Source organism: Procambarus clarkii, chromosome 45, assembly GCF_040958095.1.
Source record: "Procambarus clarkii isolate CNS0578487 chromosome 45, FALCON_Pclarkii_2.0, whole genome shotgun sequence".
Classification (NCBI taxonomy): domain Eukaryota; kingdom Metazoa; phylum Arthropoda; class Malacostraca; order Decapoda; family Cambaridae; genus Procambarus; species Procambarus clarkii.
The window spans coordinates 4,794,619-4,814,836 of record NC_091194.1 but is presented as its reverse complement, the minus strand read 5'-3'; the positions used below and the strand labels follow the sequence as shown (position 1 = coordinate 4,814,836).

General features: G+C 34.6%; 1 protein-coding gene across 1 annotated transcript; it reads right to left on the bottom strand.

Moving 5' to 3' along the window:
- Nucleotides 1-3,531: 3,531 nt before the first annotated feature.
- On the bottom strand, nt 3,532-18,525 carry Nop60B (dyskerin pseudouridine synthase 1 Nop60B). The gene is made up of 12 exons (XM_045761228.2): nt 18,338-18,525; nt 13,020-13,174; nt 12,641-12,857; nt 11,696-11,820; nt 10,820-10,946; nt 10,451-10,564; nt 9,899-10,050; nt 8,532-8,661; nt 7,113-7,231; nt 5,282-5,455; nt 4,720-4,887; nt 3,532-3,758 (listed from the first exon to the last, which is right to left on the bottom strand). Exons 2-12 carry the CDS (start codon nt 13,158-13,160, stop codon nt 3,672-3,674), a joined length of 1,554 nt encoding a protein of 517 aa, XP_045617184.2. The 5' UTR covers nt 13,161-13,174; nt 18,338-18,525; the 3' UTR covers nt 3,532-3,671.
- Between the last annotated feature and the right edge of the window lie 1,693 nt (nt 18,526-20,218).

Sequence of the window (20,218 nt, the reverse complement as noted above, 5' to 3'; positions counted from 1 at the left end):
CGGTATGCCACTAGGCTAGTCACAGAACAAAGAGGCATGAGTTATGAGGAAAGTCTGTGTGAACTGCACCTCACATCGCTGGAAGACAGAAGAGCTCGGGGAGACATGTTCACGACATACAAAATTCTCAGGGGGAATTGACAGGGTAAACAAGGATGGACTATTGTAATGATACAATAATATATTTTATTAAATCTATAATAGATTTAACTTCTTTAATTGTTTAATAACAGTAATAATTATTATAATAAATATAATAATAATAACGTTTATAGATAATAACATTTATAATAATAATAATAATTTATAATAGTAATTATAATAATAATGGATAGTAATATAATTTATTAATGTATAATAGATTTAATAAATTCATTACAAATAATAACTAATTACATGTTCGTATATTTAAATTTACACTAATGCATTTACGAAGGAAATTTCAGTTATATTAATCCTGGTATTAAATATGGGAAGAATTTGGAGGTTCCAGCAGAGCACCTCTCTGGCGCGCGCATCTTGTAATATGGTATCTCACAAACAATGGATTGGAGATTAAATTAATATTGGTATTTTTACATTCTTACAAAACCACGAACACGCTTAGCGTTTATATAGCACTTGGGGGGTAGAAATAGCCTAAGCTACTCTATCCCTTTGAGAAGTATTTCTTTCTTGTCTCAATAAACATACTTGAACTTGAATTTGAACTTAAAGAAATGGTGAAAAGATTGAAAGCAGACCTGAATGATGCGAGACAGTCTTGTCCATGTGGTTAGCATATCCTTATCCACCTTATCTATTCCTCTTATTATCTTCAATGTTGTGATCATATCCCCTCTGTCCCTTCTATCCTCTATAGCGTTGTGAGATTTAGTTCCACTAGCCTATTATCAATGCATCCGTCTCTCATAGGTATCGAGTTTTTGTGCACCATATGAGCGTTAGTTTATTGTACACAAACACTCGTCCTGCAGCAGCTTGTGCACAACATACACTTCCTGCGACTGTTTATTGTGCAACCCATACTTTATCCTGTATGTAGTGTATTGTGCCCAACTCATCCTGTGCAGTTTGTGCACCTGATACTCATCCAGAGTAGTTTATTGTGGACCCCCATACATACTGCAAGTAGTTTATCTTGCCCCCCCCCCCCTTCCTAAATCCAGTGATATTTTGTCCCCACTTTCCTCCTATGAGTAGTTTAGTGCCGCCATACTCATCCTGTGTGCAGTATATAATTTCCTTACTCATCTTCTGCAGTAGTTTGCCCCCCCACCCCATACTTTTGTGAAATAGGTTATTGTGCTCCATTACATAACAAAATAAGACATGACTAAGGTATCAATTTTAGCTTGGCTTTTATTTATGAACAAATGTCTCGCAAATATGCAAATATCGGGAAAGCAAGATTTTTCGATCATCCTGAAAATCAGGACATCCTATGAGGCAGTAGACAGCTGCTTAAATGTGACAATGCAAATCTGTTAAATTAGGTTCCCATGATTTAACCGTATGTGGCAAATACATAACCTAGTTAAAAGTAAAAGGAAATGTGAAAAGCACATCGAGAACCATCTCAACACCGAGAGATCCCAACAGATATTAGTACACTGGCTTCAGACTAAATTTTGTCATAAATGGCATAAAAGAAAATGGGATGTTATCTTATAAGTTAGAATGGGACAATACTCGCTTGAAGATCAGTGCTCTATTGAAAATACAGCACTACCTACTAATATTGTAATGAGTGATAATAAAATAAAAAATAAGTTTTAAGTTTTATTAAAAAGTCTTAAATACTATGTGGTCCAAACACATATCACTGTAGAGGCCACTATGAACACAGCTTCAATCCAGACGTGATAAGTTATGCTAATGCAGTCAGGTGAAACTTAATTTGGATTTTCCACTTGCTGGATGATAACCCAGGTCATATATTCACAAAGCAACTTTACTGAGTACTATAATTACACTTGACATTATTCACAACCTAACACCATTCTAGCATTAAAGTTAGAATGAAGCCTGGAATACTTTTCAACCATGTCTGGCACTTACTAAGATGTTCCAAATCATTTTTCTCTAAAATTTTGCACACAATTGTACTCACCACCAAAGTCAAAAATGTGTTTTCAAGAAATGTGCACAAGTCTGCTGACTAGGTCAAGGAAATACACACCATTACCTAAAATTGAATAAGACCAAAATTCAAGTTATATAACTCTCTCCAGTAACAAATTAAGAAATAAAGGTAGGCTATACAATGTGGTTTTATTAAAAGAAAAAGATACTAATATATCTCTTAATTACACAAATTTGTATAAGGTTAAGGATATTGAACTGCAGCTGTGACAAATTCTATTTACTGTAAATGAACAAAATTTACCTAAATTTTCAAGAAATTAATCGTCACATTGATTCTTATACCTTGTCAATTTATTTGTGCATAATATAAATGCAGTGACTGCTTCAGGTATATTAACAACTGAATGAAATAAGAATGGCAATAACAGAGTTTCAGTCTGCAAAGTTCCACGGGGGAAAAACAAAAATATAAAAATTAAAACTATATTGAAAACACACATACCATACATAAACATGAGCATATGTATAGTAGTGATAATGGCAAACATTTCACTAAGTCACTTAAATGCTTGATGTAAGGGTATCACCAATAGAGCCATTCCCATTAGAGCACAGTACATATTTTCTTAAAAGAATTTTGTAATAAGCCTCTTTTCAAGGAAAGCAGACTACAATACACTTATTGTAGTCTGTACAGCATACTTATTGTATTGTATAGCAGACTACCTTATTGCACACACACACAATAAGAATTTACAAGTAAATTTTATCACAAACTGGTAAAGTCTTTTTACTTAACTCATTGCCTATGAATTTGTAAAATATCATATACATTATAATAAAATGCCATCATACAAAAACTTTTACATTACCTAATAATCAATATTTAAAAAGATCCCCATATTTCCAATATTTTATATATGCATATATATATATTATATATATATATATATATATATATAAATAAGGTCTTTGAAAACTATTTCTTTCTTCGAGGATATGGGTCCTTACAATTGCACCAGTGGTGATACCCCTATATACATATATAGGGGTACCACCTTTGGTTGTTTGTAGGGACCCCTTAAACCTCAAAGAAGACGATATACAGCACCCAGGAAAGCCTTGTCTGGCTCTCTCGTGCACTGGCACATATTGTCTTCTACCACCCCCTTATATTTTAATATATATATATATATATATATATATATATATATATATATATATATATATATATATATATATATATATATATATATATATATATAACTAGCTATAAGAGAAATTCCATGACTCAAGGCAATCAATGGGTTGAGCACAAGATTGTGAGAGCAAGTTGGAAATGGACACTGAAGAACCATTCCTAACCTAACTCAGATATAAGACTGATTAATTGCACAATTAGGTTGTAATGACTTTGATAATAATCAGATGATTCAACCTAACCCAACAGTTTAAAAAGAGCAAAATTAGTATTCCCATAAATGTATGAGATCTGTACCAAACAAGTTTTAAGCACCAGAAACTTGACATTGCATGTATCACTCTCCATTTGTTGTAACTAAAAATACTAGTGATGCCGATAATCAATCTGCATTGTCTTCTGCCTCCCCCTCCTTCACTCTCTTCTCCTTTTTCTCCTTCTTTTTCTTCTTCTTCTTCTTTTCTCCAGTCTGCAAAATAAATATTTGGAGTTAATAACAAGAAAAAATTAGTAATTAGCATTTTACACATCAAAACTTCCCATCTGGAATGGCATTACAAATCACATCAATATATTACAACTCTGCATAAACCCTGTCTTAATCTCTATTAGTAATTCATCAAAAGTGATCTCTTAAGCTTTACTGTCAACTAAATCTAATTTACATTATTGGAATAATTATAAAAACCGTTATGTAAACTAAAACTAAATAATTTTATGATCATACATTACTAGTTTAATTGGCAACTATGATACAGCACAACTATACAGCATCACATCATGATCACAGTGAATTTCCATATATATGATGTATTTTAATAGTAGTACAAAATACATACTAAAAATACAAATGTTTAGGTATGGTGGATAAAATTATAAATAAACTGTCATATCCATCTTCATTTGGTCAGCTTAATCAAAGTATTAATAAAAAAAAAAGTTCTATTATATCGAACCCAATTTTTATTACCCACTTGGCCAATAAATATACAGTACAAGAAAAATCAATGAAAGATTTAAAAATATCTTTAAATAAACTATTCATAATTTAATCTTTTAAAGCAAGAATTCTTAGGTTATAAAACTATATATACATTTTTCTTTTATAAAACTCTTTCTATGCATTAAAATATTTTTAATATTTTTCTATGCATTAAAATATTCATAGTTTTGATAAATGCAGCACACATCTAATATTTATTTGAATTATGAGTAACAATTTGGCAAAATATGTTTGATTTAGTGAAAATTATGTTTTGGCATAAGAAAAAAATTATTTGGACATAATTTGCACACAAAATAGCACACAATAATTAATTTTTCTACAGTGATTTATTTTATCATATAAATGTTAATTCTTGGTGTTTTAAAACTTGTGCTAACACTTATATGTTATACCAACAACATTTCAAGATGCTTTACAACTTTACCTCTTCTGTCAACTCCTCCACAACTTCTTCTTTTACTTGGACCTCTCTTTCCTCTTCTTCTGTCTTCTTCTTCTTCTTTTTCTTCTTTTTATGGGAGGTTTCTAGATGTGAAGTGTCCATTGCAGTTTCTTCAGTGCCAGGTACCCCTGATCCTTCACTGAGCTTGCGCTTGAAGTAAACAAATCATGTTATTACATATATTTCAATGGCAGCTAATTAAAGAAGGTATCCCCTTTATCAAAAATATCTTGTAATACAAAAATGTATGTACATTATAAACACTTTTTCTACTTAAATGAAGGAGAACAATACACTGAAAAAGTTATAAATACTAATCATATCTTTCACGCTACATATTTCCATCATGCAGCTCCCCATGAAATTTTTACACAGTACTGTACAAACAAACTACATGTACTCCCTTCGAGCCTATTTTCTTACCATATCCCTGCTCACTCAACACAACAAAATTCTTATTTCAAGCCTACACCACCTACTCTCAAATTTATTTGAATACACTCAAAAGTTAGAATAAATAGTCCATTATTAAAAGCAAGCATACCTTTTTAGATGTGGAGACATCAGGTTCAGTTTTAACATGGGTTAGTGGTTCCTCTTTAATTTTGGATTGACTATAGTCAATATAACCTTTTAACCAATCTGACGGAGTGTTCTCATTTGGTTTACCATATTTATCTAATGCTCCTTCCTTAATCATCGTTTTCTTCATGGTGGCCTGAAAAAATGATAATAATAATCATGAAATGCATGGTTAGAAAAATTATCTCAATCCTCCTGAAAACTAGAAAACATTCTTGATCAGCAATGAGGCTCAATATACCTAATTAAAAAATATGCAACATCCTTAGGAAGCAGATCCAGAGTGAGTTTGATAAAGATATTATACATTAATGCAAATTACACTACAAAATTTTAAAGGGTTCAAGATCTCCCATTAATTGGATAAGTTTAGATTTAGAAAAAACATGGGTAAATACTGGTTCGGTATCAGGGTTGTTGATTTGTGGAACCAATTACCGCATAATGCTGTGGAGGTGGGGGTCCCTTAATTTTTTCAAACATGGGTTGGACATGTATATGAGTGGGATTGGGTGGTTATAAATAGGAGCTGCCTCGAATGAGCCAATAGGCCTTCTGCAGTTACCTTTATTCTTATGTTCTTATCTCAACATATAGCCTGTAAACATGAGATTGACATTCATTTTCTGTACATCCAAATCCATGTCTGCGGCATGAACAGGTCCAATGTGGAGTGGACACTCACGTGGCTGCTCACCTATACATAAAACATAACATACATGCTCCAAATGAGTTCTTAAGTATTGGCCATTACCATTTAGATGATCTAAGCTGCCCCACTCATTACCTTTGTCTCAGGCCAAGTAAGAGCAGTGTGGATTCAGTGGCTAATTTATTGGATTTACTGCAAGTACCAGTGAGGATAAGTGCCAAGATGAAAATTAAACTTGTTGGTGTTGCACAAACCACAAAAAGAGGAAAACAATTACATTGTAGACAAAAATTTAGACAATTAAGCACTCTGAGGAAGTTGAAATCTCACAGAACATCCTCATATATTGCTACTGTACTAGTGACAAGACAATTATCATAGGATAAAAAATTTGATGCAATTTTAACCAAATATTAAGTAAAATTAAATTTTTATCATTCTTATATTATTCCTAAGATTGTTCTGCATTTTGTTGACTGAAAGCAACCAAGGTCTTGAAATATTTTCAATGACCTACAATCTTTGCAATTCAACCTTTTAAATTAGTTTAGAAGTTCACAATGCCCTCTGTTTTCTCCAAGATAATTTGCCCAGAACTGCCTGTTGTTAGTTTGAATCCGAACCTGGTTGATCAGTTATCCTTTGGAGGAGTTTATCAAGTTCATGAGAGGTTAGCCAGTTATGTCCCTTATGTGTAGACAGAGTATTGAAAAATCTTGGGCTCTTGATGTTGATAGAGTTCTATCTCACTTGACAGGATCAAAAATATGCTTTTATTTATAAAAACAAAACCTACCCATCAAATTGAACTGGTTGGTAGAATGATTACCTCACTTCTTGCAGAGTTGACATTTGAACCCTGATTGCCTTTATATCCCAAGAATTAACATCATTTTCCTTCTCAGTGCTACATAATCATACTCGTTTAGACATTTTCACTAGTTCTATTTTATCTTATCAAATAGGTTTTAAAATTCTCATTGCAAAATTCAGATTATTTGCTTTAGATAATACTAATCTGCATAAATAATCAAAAGGCCTTTTAAATACAACTAGTATGTGATTACACATGCCAAAATATGCTAATAAATTCATTTATTAAATATATGCATGCAAAGAAGCCCTTCAAGTAATAAAATACCTTGGGACCTAAACCCCATTTACGAGGATACGTGTCTCTCTCCATGATGACTCTCTTAATTTTGGCCACAACACCATGGTCACATGATGACATAGTCGATGTTGTCATCATTGCCAATGCTGAAACAACAACAAAAAACACATGTTAATAAGCAATCAACAGCTTATTTTTTATACTATTACTAAAAATAAATAAAAAAAAATATTACTTAATGTTGCTCAAGTGTCAAACTCACAAAGCTGCTCCTAAATTCTTTAACTAATCTCGACAGTTTGCAGACTCTTATATTGCAAATGCCACCTTGTTCATTATAAGACAGAAGTGAACAATATCAATTATTATACAGTAAATAACATGGTATCAAAAGAATGGGAGCTAATGATTCTCAATTAAAAGAATTGCTCTCTGCTGCGATATATATACCAATACAAATTATTATATTGAACAACCGGGGACCTCTGATGTTTATACAGTGTTTCTCTGATTGTGCTTAAGGCACCCTTACTTTTCACCGGTTCTATTCTGCATTTTCTTCTATATCGTTCACTTCAGTAAGTTATTTTACTGTGTAGATTTGGGACCTGGAAGTTCAGTATTTTCCACGTGTATATTATCTGATATCTCTCTCGTCTAATTTCTAGTGAGTACATTTGGAGAACTTTGAAAAATCCCAATAATTTAGGTGCTTTATCACGTCTATGTATGCCATATATGTTCTCTGTACTTTCACTATTTCAGCAATCTCTCCTGCTCTGAAGGTGAAAGTGAGTACTGAGCAGTACTCAAGACAGGACAGCACAAGTGATTTGAATAGTACAACCATTGTGATTGGATCTCTGGATTTGAAAGTTCTTGTAATCCATCCTATCATTTTTCTGGGTGATGCAATATTTGTTTGGTTATGCTCTATATGGAGCATAACACTCTCCCTATGCTCCAGGTTATGCTCCTTGAGTGTGAATGAAATGAATAGGCTTCAGGTGGATAAACCACTACTCTGCAACACTGACACTGAACTAAGAGAATATGTCGGCAAAAATTAAGCACACGATTTGTAAGTATGCACTTATGAATTACCACAGACTACTGTACATAAACATAAGGTACTGCAACCCCAAAACTAAGCTTCACATGACCAGGTTACATACAATAGCATAGCATTCTATAATTAAATCTTTCTGGTAGCAAACAAGACTGTCGGCAATGTATAACTATCAAACTTTGCTACTTGTGAAGATGCCATACCATACAAATTATTTATACTATCATCAGTGTTTCATACATTAAGACAAATGTCGTCCTGGAAAGTATATAAAGCTAAAGAAATAACCCGAGATAATCTTTGCATGTATAGTAATTCTTTATCAAGCTGAAAACTATTCCATCACTGCCAAAAGTGTTCTTTGATGAATAACTCACCTATGCATATGGCTTCCCCTTTAGTTGTACACACGACTATTTCTTCATCCATTTCTATGCCATTTTCATAGCGTAGTACACCTGGCAACATGATCTTGGCACCATAACAAACAGCATTTACTGCAGAATCCTGACAAAATCACAACCAGAAAATCTCTTTAGTCAAATAAACCTATCAACTAACTGCTCATTAACAAAATGTGAAATGAACAAAACACGTTTACAGATTTTTTTATTAAAAAAAAAAGAAGTTAAAATAAAGTTAAAAAAAGTTAAAATCTATATAATTAACACAACTAAAAAATATATTTGTTTATAATTAAGGTTCAGTTTCATTATATTAATTTGTATTAGAGCCTTGCTAATAAAATGTTAAGATTTAATTCTTACCAATTTCTTTTTACCTTCCATAACTATTACCTTAAGTCATTTAATGTATCACGATGCAAAGTCCCATAATAATCGAACAATAAACGGAAGTTTAACAAATACAGTATTTTAATTTCAGACGCAACGTGCGTCCCTGACGGACAAACGTAAAATTATTAATAGATGCAAAGTGCGTCACCGTCTGAACGAAAGTGTTAATATGGTACTGTATTTGCAAAATACAATATTTGGAATGTGAGACAGCAATATCCTGCTGATTACACTGATGTTACAACTTAAAATCACATACTGAGAATAATAAAACATTACAAAATTAAAAGTTATCAGATGCTGCATAAACTTTTTTTTTAAGGTTAAAACGAACAATTTGATACCAAAATGAAAGATGTAACACAAATATTTATGTCAGAACACTGGAAAGATATAAATAAATTTGTGATGATGAGCGTCCAGAATTAAAATATTTGTTAAAAATCCAGTTATTGCTCTATTATTCTGGGACTAGTTTTAAAATAATCGCCTTTTTATTGCGAACAATTTGATACCAAAATGAGCGACGTAGCACGAAATTTGATGTTATCAAATTGAACGAGTTGAACATTAGGGTGCAATGTACAAAATGGTGCTCGTTCACGGGTAACTTTAGGCTTTTCTGCGGGGAGGCACTCCAGCCTTTTGTACATTTTATTCATACACATCTGTAGGGAATTTAATTGCGAACACAATGATACCAAAACGAGCGACGTAGCACGAGAATTAAGGTAAAAAAATGGAACGAGAATGAACATGTTACTGATTTTGTGCGTTTTTGCCGACTTTACGCTTTGCTGTTGGGAGTCACGCTAGGCTTTTGGACATTTTAAATAACAAAAACTATTAACTACACTTATAGCAAGGAAACAAGACTTTTCATCAAACAGTACAACAGAGCAGAGCAGAAATTAACAAAAATAACAGTGCTAACCACACATCTTTACCTTCATTATAATTCTCTTGTGAGCAATTAGCATGGCTTCCAAAGGCTTAATTGCACGTCGCAGGTAACTTTCATCTTTGTGATTGTCATAGAGCCACTGAGCATCCATAATATCATGCATTGTTACCATCGAGTCTTTTTCTCCCTGAATACCTGTAACAAAAAATCACTCAATTACTAAAGGAGCAAATTATATATATGAAATGCACTTTCTAGGGACTAATGAGCGACTCCCCGAACATGTGCACAAGAACCTCATGGCCAATAATACCTCAAAATGTATCTCTGACCCTGTGTTGTATTATGTATTAAACCATATCTCTACCACTACAAAGACTCCACTACCAACTACTAAAGTAATCTTAGGTCAGTTATCATATAGGTACCTTAGGCTTCAAGTAGCCTTAGTTTTATGATGATACTGATGGGGCTGTAGATTTCAAGTCAATAAGATCAGTTATTATTATGGAATCAAATAGAATCCTTGAAAGAGGAAAGCTAAAAATATACATAACAAAGTCCTAACTGTGTCACATATGAATACCTAACTAACCTGAGCGTACTCTACGCAGCTCCTGCATCTGTCCTCCAGTGCCTAGATGAAGACCCAAGTGCACGCACATTGTACGGATGTAGGTGCCAGCTTCACAACTTACCCAAAAGATACCTGAAAAGAGTTTCACAAAATAATTGTAAAAGATAAAGTCAAATAAAATAAATATAAAATAAAATAAAAAAAATAAAAATTAAATTACATTTTTGTTGTGGCCATCCCATTAAGTCTCATTGAGAAAAACATAGCAACAAAAGATTACACAGTGCAATTACTTTAAAAATGTATTAAATAAAAATACAAAACCATGACTATACTGTACCTAGTATTAAGTAACATTTGACAATTACAAAATAATAATGATCATACCCATATTCTGTTCTGGATGATATTCAAGAAGTTTGTTATCATACACAGTTCGAACACGAAGCTGTCTTTTGACGGCAGAGATCAATGGTGGTCTCTGGAACTGTGCCCCTTTCAGTTTGTCCAATGTCTACCAAGAAAAAGACAATGGATTCATATTACTTTTGGGGAATGTTTCATGTAATATATTTAATCCATAATGGCATAAAAAATCCATTTGGCTAAATGCTCACACAAAAATAAAATAAAAAACATTAAATGGCTTATTTAAATAAAGTTATACTAATATATCATGCATACTACTGTACCTCAAAATTCACTGCATTTCATTGTACAGATTTGCCTGATCAATAAAGAAATCTTTACATTAAAAATAGATGTAATGCTTAGTTGCTCACTTTGGCAAGTAAAGAATTATCAAAAGTAACCAAGTCACTTGGGCAAAGTCTTGCTGTTCCCTTCGACAGACATATGTAATCAATAAACAGTCAATATCCACACTGCAAGAATGTTCGATCCAGCCTTGAATGACCATGAAACCACTCATTCATTTACATTAAAAAAACTGTTGAACCTCCAGCGAAAGTGTTAATAAGGAAAGGACAATTCATCTAAAAACTGTTTAAATATACACATGTATTGGGTCTTTCCTTTACCGTATTTATTATTATTATTATAAATAACATTATGAAATAATTACGATAACGTCAATATAAGTACGGCAGTCAAATAGAGAATAAGGAGAAAAAGTGACCATGAGACAGCTAGAAGTAATGCTAACTGAATACAGGTATAAAATCTACCATCAAGAGAGTGCAAAACACAATAACAACCAGAACCCTCTTTTTAAATATTACCAATAATTTACTGTGAACTTACCAGCCTCACCCTTGCTTCACTCTCTACATTTTCATGTAGACGGAAGATACACACGTATTCTTTACCAGCACCCTGCTGTGATTTAACCAGTCGGGTCGATCTTTCCAAGCAAACAATTAAACATCCTGGAAAAGATATAACAGATTGAAGGATAATATATATATACTGTAAATAAATTTTTCAAGGGCTTCCCAAAATATACAATGTGTGGCCTTCTCCCAAAATATACAATGTGAGGCCTTATAAAATCTTAACTAAGTAAAACATGGTTTTCATAAGACAAAGTTCCTCACCTCTGGTATAGGCAAGGGTTAATAAGTCAGGAAGTAGATTGGATGTGTACAATTCACCTACATAAGAACCCAAAGTATGGAAGGGCACGAAGAAGTGCTGTCATGAAAGTGATAACCTTTTTAAAAGACTCGAAAATGACAAGAGAAGAAATTCAGGGTGATGTCCAAAGTTGAGATAAGTTCTCAAGGCAAATGCACAAGGCGAGAGAAGGGTTAAGTAAACGCCCTCCTTGGTTGCACTTAGCTGGAGCAAGAAAATTTATATAAAAATAAGAATATAAAAATATTTTAACGTGTAAAAACAAAGTACACTTTAGGGGACAGAAAATGCCCACATTGATCATATAAATTGACAGATGTTGACTTCCTAATAAAGAATCTTAATGCCATATTGTCTTGCTGAGGGTGGCAATAGTAAATAAATTATTATATAGCTATGTACTGTAATTTAACATGCTAGTGAACATTTATTACAGAAACATCTGGCAATTACTTAGTAATTCTTTATCAGCTAAGCATATTTCCTTGTGAAATTTATCATTTAAATTTTAAACAAGATTTTAAATTAAAATAAGTGTCACTCATTATTACCAGATGAACACAAGAGAAAACAGATAATAAAATATAAATAATAATAAAAAGTTATATTAACCTGTAACTTTTGGGTCTAAGGTTCCAGAGTGCCCAGTTTTCTCTAAACGTAGTATCCGTTTTATCCAAGCCACAACTTCATGTGAGGAGGGATTTGAAGGCTTATCAAGGTTAATAAATCCAGCCTTCACATAATCAGTAATATTGCGCCTTAGCGGTGAGCAGCCAAAAGGCAGTGGAGTATAATGGTTGGTTCGCACATTTAATTTGTCAAAGTTCTGAAAATAAAAAATTAGATTCAATATACTGTACTGACTAATATATAAAAATGCATTAAAACACTTATTAATCATGCACAAATTAAAATTTTTGTATCATATTGGTAATTAAAGCTATTAAATATCCTAACAACGTTGAAACAGTCAAGAACAAAGACTTACCTTTAATAAAAGAGGCCACTCTGAAGTATCGATGGCTTTTGCAGGGATAGGTGATGGCTCAATTAAAAAAGTAGTTTCTTGCTGAATCTTACCTACAGACTTAATTTTTTTCTTTTTCTCTTCACCTTTTACGTCCTCCATTCTTCTTAATAAATCTGTAAATAAAAATACTAATAATGTGTGTGAAGATGTGCAATGAACAGTAAAAGTGTAAATGAAGTAATGAAATGTTTGCTAGAGTACAAAATAGATAAAATTAATTGATAAAATACAAAAAGGGAGATAGCCACATCCTCTCCCACAGCACAATAATGTACACCCAACTGGAATCTGCAATAATCTGTAGGTATACTGTAGTAGGACTTGGCTCAAACGGACTGTGATGGAATGAAACCTTTAATTAGTTCAAAGGAATTGGCTCTATAAAAATTTTACTAAAAGAGAAAGTGGCTTCCACTCCACCAAGCTATCTTACTAGACCTGCCCAATTTGACATAGTTATAACAATATTTAAAATGGTTTACTATTTCCCTTCACTTAGTGGAAAAATACTATTTATTTTTAGCATTACAGTACCTTACTTTGCTTGCATATTTTGCCCTCCCCATGCATCAGGATACCAACACTGGCCCTCCCATATTTAGTAGGTCATGCCTTGGGAACCACTAATCATAAATATTGATTTGCTGTGATGCTAATGTGCAAAGGAACATGGTGTGTTGGCAGCATCACTAATTAATTTGAAGATACAGGTATCGTACAAGTACAGTGACACCTCGGCTTACGAATGTCCCTATTTACGAACTTTTCGGGTCACGAGCTTTGCCTCGAGTAACGTAATTCATTGATACGCATATGGTTCCTAGTGCATGGTTCCTGGTGGCATGGTCACCCGTGCTTCAGTTTACCAGTGCCTTCCGCTTAGTGATGATCACGCTTGAATTCTTTGTAAAGAATTTCATTGTTCTTCAGCTTTTGGAGGGTTTTGAACGTAAGTGATTATTATACAGTTGTAAGACCCATGAAATGGGTCCCAAGAAAGTCAGTAGTAAGGTTCAACCTAGGAAAACACATGCGAGGATAACCATAAGAGCAAAAATCAAGAGATCATTCGTAAACATGAAAATAGTATATGGGTTGTTGAACTAGCTAGGCAATGCAACAAATCTGTCAACAATATGCACTTTAATTGCTAAGAAAAAGGACATTATGAGTGCTAATGTGGCAAAAGGCGTATCAACAATCACGAAACAAAGAAAAGAACACAAACACTTGACGTTGAAAAGTTGTCATTAATTTGGATACACAATAAGGAGTAAGCAGGCGATAGCATTTCAGAGGCCATCATTTGTGAAAAAGCAAGGCTATTGCATGAAGACCTTTCAAAGAAAACCTCTGGAACAAGTGATGCAGATACAAGAGAGTTTAAGGCGAGCAGGGGATGTTTTGTTTTGCAAGCATTTTTGGTTTTGTTGAACTTCTATGCACCAGTGCGGGTTTCATACAGTTTTTGTGGTGCTGGTGGCCAGATACCAGTGACTTTACAGTGCTACTGAGGGAACATGAGTGGCCTGTTCTTCCACCGTATCAAGGATTCCAACCTAGGTTGTTCACACTTCTGAGTGAGTGATGGCAAAAACCACTACATCACAACATTTAAAAAATGAGTGGCATTGCAACAACAATGATCAAACTCTGGACATTTTAGAACAATGCAGAATTTTGCTTGTGTCTATATTATATAATAATCCAGGAGCAAGTTAGGAGTACATTATCAAGTGAATCCCCTGCATAACAGTGGAACTGCCTTTTCCCTTCACCTTCAATGCCTCTGCACTAGAAGTATACATCTACACCAGCCCAGATGAGTCATCAGTCCTGCCACCTCTTCATACCCCCCAGGACCTGGCACGGCCTGGTACAACTCAGAGGCAAGCCGGGCACCTCTGCTAACTGGTAGTTTGCCCCCACAAACAAGCAGTTAGCTGCCTTCAACTGGCAGTGGTGCAGCTCAACACAAAGGCACCGCCAGCCACAAACGAGCAGTTTGCTAGTTGACCAGATGTCCACCTTCAGTTGACACTGGATGAGTCATCACCGCCGGACTATATAAAGGGCGCTGCCTCCCTGGAGAGCCAGTCTCTCTCTTAGTGCTCTTGGAACACCTTCGTGTCTCTCACTCGTCGTCCGCCTTCAGCCAACACCGTGTGACTGATGCCATGGTGGTATGGTAGCTGTCTTCAGTACACCAGTATATCTTTATGATTTGTATTCATTGCTTACAGTTTATTTTTGTATTAATGTCATATTAACACTTTCGCGGGATCAGGACGCACCCCGGAGTCCTGTTTCGCCTACCCGCTTCCGCTAAGTGGACATAAATTTATGTCCTCTTTTAAAATATTTGTATAAAATTCAATTTTAATCCGATTTCATTGGGGTTTGTTTCAAACGACGCGCCATGAAGTTCTCTTTCTCACCACTAGTTCATGAAAGGTGTGGACCACTTCAATCAAATGGTTAAATATTACAATTTTACCAGGAAAACTCACAAGTGGACCAAAAAGATTACCTTATATTTCCTGCAAATGGCATTGCATAATGCCTATGTTTTGTACAAATACAACACAACTGATCGAAAAAAGCTAACATTGCTACAGTTCCATGAAGTGGCAATCTGGGCCCTATTGCACTGGGACACAGAGGAGTGGCCTAAAACATCATCATCTCAACACTTGCGGCACGCTCCAGACATAAATGATGACAGCTCCTGCCAATGCTGACGCCATGCCAACTCCCGGACCATCTGGTGTGAGGCAGCCTTTGTTCACTACACCACCTCAAGATGAAGCAGCAACCGATTCTGAACCCGAGATGTCTGCCACACTGCCAGTTGACGAAACTGTTTTGTCAGATGAATCTGACTCTCCTGCAAATGTTTCACCTCAACCGAGAAGACCTGGCCCTATTGTTAATTCAGAAAATCGCATGAACACAAAACTGAAACATGAACTTTACAGACTGCCCAAACGTCTTAAGTGTCATGTATGCGCACGGTCCGGTAAAAGGAAGGACACAAACATAGGATGCACGACCGGCAACGTTGCACTGTGTTATTCCCTGCTACACCAATTACCACCGGAAAAGGGTGTATTGGGTGGTGAAGAAGTAACCACCCACAACAGCTTCACTCCACCTACAAACCACCTGTTGAGCAACTTCAGGAATGAAGAACCTGAAGAAGGTGGAGTGAAGAACAAATGCTCAACTTACTGTTCCACAACCAGCCTTCCCTTGGTAAGTACACCTATTTGGTCCAAGTTTGTGTAGTATAATTTAGCTCATAGAACATTCTATTGCAAACACATTGCCACAAAAATGAATGACATACATACAATAATAATATCAGGACAGTGAAATAAGTATAAACTTTCAAAGCAATGTTTCGCGCATGTGTCGTCCGGTCACCGTTACCGGGTAACAGTGCGCCCACTTCCCACACTCTTGCGGGTGGGCTGCGACCATTATTCTACGATTATATTCATATCACCGTGTTGGGAATTTCATTGGGAGTCCATTGATACCAAAATTAAGGCTGTAGGACAATTGTAGAGGTGATAATAATCCCAAGAGTAAAAACATTTTGTTGCTGTTGGGCGTTCATGGCGACTCATCTTCGTAGTTATTTATTTCGTGCTGGTATCTCTATAGCTTTCGTGACTTTTTTTACTGATGTTCTTCTAGAGAATTTTATAGCGAACACGTTGGTACCAAAATGAAATACGTAGCATGAGAACTAAGGTCAGGAGAGTAAAAAGAGTATACACATTTTTGTTTTTACGCTTAAGCAATAAAAACGCCGCACACACTTACGGTTGTTTCCCTGACCTTCGCCGGGAGCGCGAAAGTGTTAACTTGTTCACCTTTGAATTACATGATAGCCAAGTATTGTCATGTGTCATTTTTGTTCATTACTATTTTAGTAAATTGTTTAATTATTTATTTGATTTTCATTTGTTTCCACCTGTGACTTACACGCACAAAGGCCAATAGCAGCATTTTTTTTTATTTGTGTGAGGGAGAGCCATATCATCTTGGTACAGTATAGTTGCGACACAACAACCCGTCACAACATATACATACAGAACACTTTATACCAAAATCGTTTCACGAACATATTTTAAAAACTACCAAGCTAAGTAATTTTAACCTAATCCAACCTAATAAATTAGCTCAGATTAACCAAAAGATATATTGTATTAACAATTAGAAAAGGAATGTCAAAATCCCTGTGTATGACTTGTATACTACCTTGTACCTACAATTTAGAAAGTGAAATGATGTATTAGATGTTTTGGGCACAACACTACTAAAAGATAGTTTAAAAGATAAAAGATAGTTAAACAAATTTAATAATCTACAGTACTTATGATGATGAAGTAAGTAATTATCAAAGAAGGCACCAAGCCAGGAAGGACTGTGATGATGAAGAACCAATTTGATACACTACAAAAATTAATAGATTGCATATGGAATTTCAAAACTTTGTATCTGAGGTAAAATCAAATCAAACTGTACAAAATATATTATATATATATAATATATAATATGAGACTGTCAGACCACAGAGGAAGAATTGAAACAGGAATTTCCTTTAAGTACTTTCGTATATTACTACATCTTCAGAAGGAATGATTTTTGATGCAAAAATCATTCCTTCTGAAGATGTATTAATATACGAAAGTACTCAAGGAAATTCCTGTTTCAATTCTTCCTCTATGGTCTGACACTGTCACATTTTTCATCACGCGCTAATTTTCATGATTTACACACATTAAAATTAAATTGTATATATATATATATACACACGCGCGCGCGCACATGCCCCCCCACAAAATATATATATAAACAAACTTATTCATTAGGTTAGGTTTGTTAAAAAGTTGCGCTGTAGAACACGTCTTTTGGCCTTTCTTGAACCCCACTTGCTTTATGACTTTTACCAATTTGCAAAATTTAAACATATTTATCATAAAACGTCACTGTCTCGCCATAAATATGCACCAGCTCCTAAGCAGCCACTGCCAAACCACTCCTACACGGAGCCTCCAAATTCAAAATTTTCACCTTCAGCCGACCCCCAATAGCTCAGACTGGCATTACAACCTTTAAGGTTAATGACCCTTACCTTTGCCTTCTTAATACAATAACACCACTTCACCAGACACAGCGTATAATTCAATTACAGTAATAAGTAACTCCATATATTTCATACACTAAACTGTAGTAAAATTTATACCTCATTGGGAATGTCTTACCTATTCACGTTCCTAGGACAATTGTAGTGATTATGCAACACAGGTTGTGGCTTCCGGGGCAAGGTTATGCCTTGCAATACCACTGGTTGCCTAACACACCAATAGACCCTAAATTCCTGGAGAGATTGAGACAAGACTAGAGCAGCCAGCGAGAAGCAGCGGTACCTTCAGCCATGTTGTTTGTTGACGAACACGTGCGTCCTTATGCCCGCCTCGCCACGCTGGTTAATATTTACCGCCTCAAATATAAATTCTAATTAACATACACTAAATGTTTTTAGAATTTATAATAATTAATTTCATATAACCTATTTTGTATATCATACCTCTCCCAACTGGTTCATTTTTACCCACCAACTTTTATTTATTTATTAATTTATTTAAATGCAAGAAGGTACATTGGGTTTATGAAAGTACAGAGACTTGAAGTTTCACATTCTTATAAAGCCACTAACACGCATAGCGTTTCGGGCAGATCCTTAATCTAACGATGTACTTAATTTAACATATAATTTTAAGAAGGTAATTTCTAGCAAAGTTAAAAAAATGGCTACAGTTATAGTGTAATAAAGTATAAAGTAAGAAAGTATACAAATATATTGTAAGAAGGTATACAAATGCATTGTAAGAAAGTGTTATAATATACATTGTATAAGAAATTTGACAGAAGGTAAAGTAGGTACATTAATACATTTTAGCATAATTTGAGGATTATTGCAAGATATAATGTAGCAAACTATGTGTATAACATGACTTAAGATAAACAGCAATGATTACAATGGCAAAGTTGTATGGCATAGGTACATATTTTGGGGAATTCGGTAGCACTTGATACAGTGCGAGTTTCAAAGCACTAGGTAGGAAACTATGAATTAGTATGATTAACTTGATACATACAGCTCTTGATAAAAATGAGTTCCCCGTTGGGTTATTTGTGAACCTACGTAAGGCTTTTGACACTGTCAACCACTAAAACCTTCTTAAATTATAACATTATGGAGTCAGAGGTATTATTTATTTATTTATTTAAATAAGCAATACCCTGCAATATTTTCAGTTTTACCTCACTGACAGGCTCCAGTATGTTTCTGTGAATAATTCCATTTCTCCTACACTGCCCGTAAACATTGGTGTTCCACAGGGCAGCATACTTGGCCCTCTCCTCTTTCTCATCTACATTAATGACCTTTCAAATGCCTCTCAACACCTCAAACCAATCTTATTTGCTGATGACACAGCTTTAATTTTCTCCAGTCCTGACCCCTCTTATCACAAATACCAAAATAATTCCGGTTGGTGTGAAAGTGGGTTTGGTGTCTTGTGGTAATCATTTTACTCTGAGGACAGGCTAATTTTTTGTTAGGTTTCATACCATTCTGTCTATCGGCGTCCTCCTGGATAATTATAGCATATGCTCGTGTCTGAAGCTAAACACAAATACAATAAAATTATTAATGATGGCAACAGAGTCCATTTCATATGAATTCCATCTCATTTTTGTCTCCGAATGCATCTTAGAGCTGATGAGTTAGCCAAAGAATCTGCCTTCAAAGAAGGAATTGATTATAACCTTAGATTGCCTATAACCAGTCTGAGAGTAAATATACACCGAGAACGTCAACAAAAACCTTGTAGAGATGAGGCAAAGTGAAATCGACACTAGTAATTCCATTTATCATCATACTATCATGCAAGAAGAGCCACACATCTATATGGACCATCCAGTAAAATCAGCAGACTCCTAGTAGTTATTACTGCTCGGCTATAAGTATTACTGGGAATTTTCATTACCTGTTGATGTAGACCTGACAAAATCTAAACTGTCAAAAAAATTATTTGCACTCCCTTCGTTATTATGTGATGGAGTACGAATAGATACGT

Coding starts and splice junctions, on each gene's coding strand:
- Nop60B (XM_045761228.2), bottom strand. CDS start 13,160: ATGGAGGACGTAAAAGGTGAAGAGAAAAAGAAAAAAATTAAGTCTGTA. Junction 11,821..12,640: donor CTTAGACCCAAAAGTTACAG/GTTAATATAACT, acceptor TATCTTTTCCAG/GATGTTTAATTGTTTGCTTG. Junction 10,565..10,819: donor TCATCCAGAACAGAATATGG/GTATGATCATTA, acceptor AACTCTTTTCAG/GTATCTTTTGGGTAAGTTGT.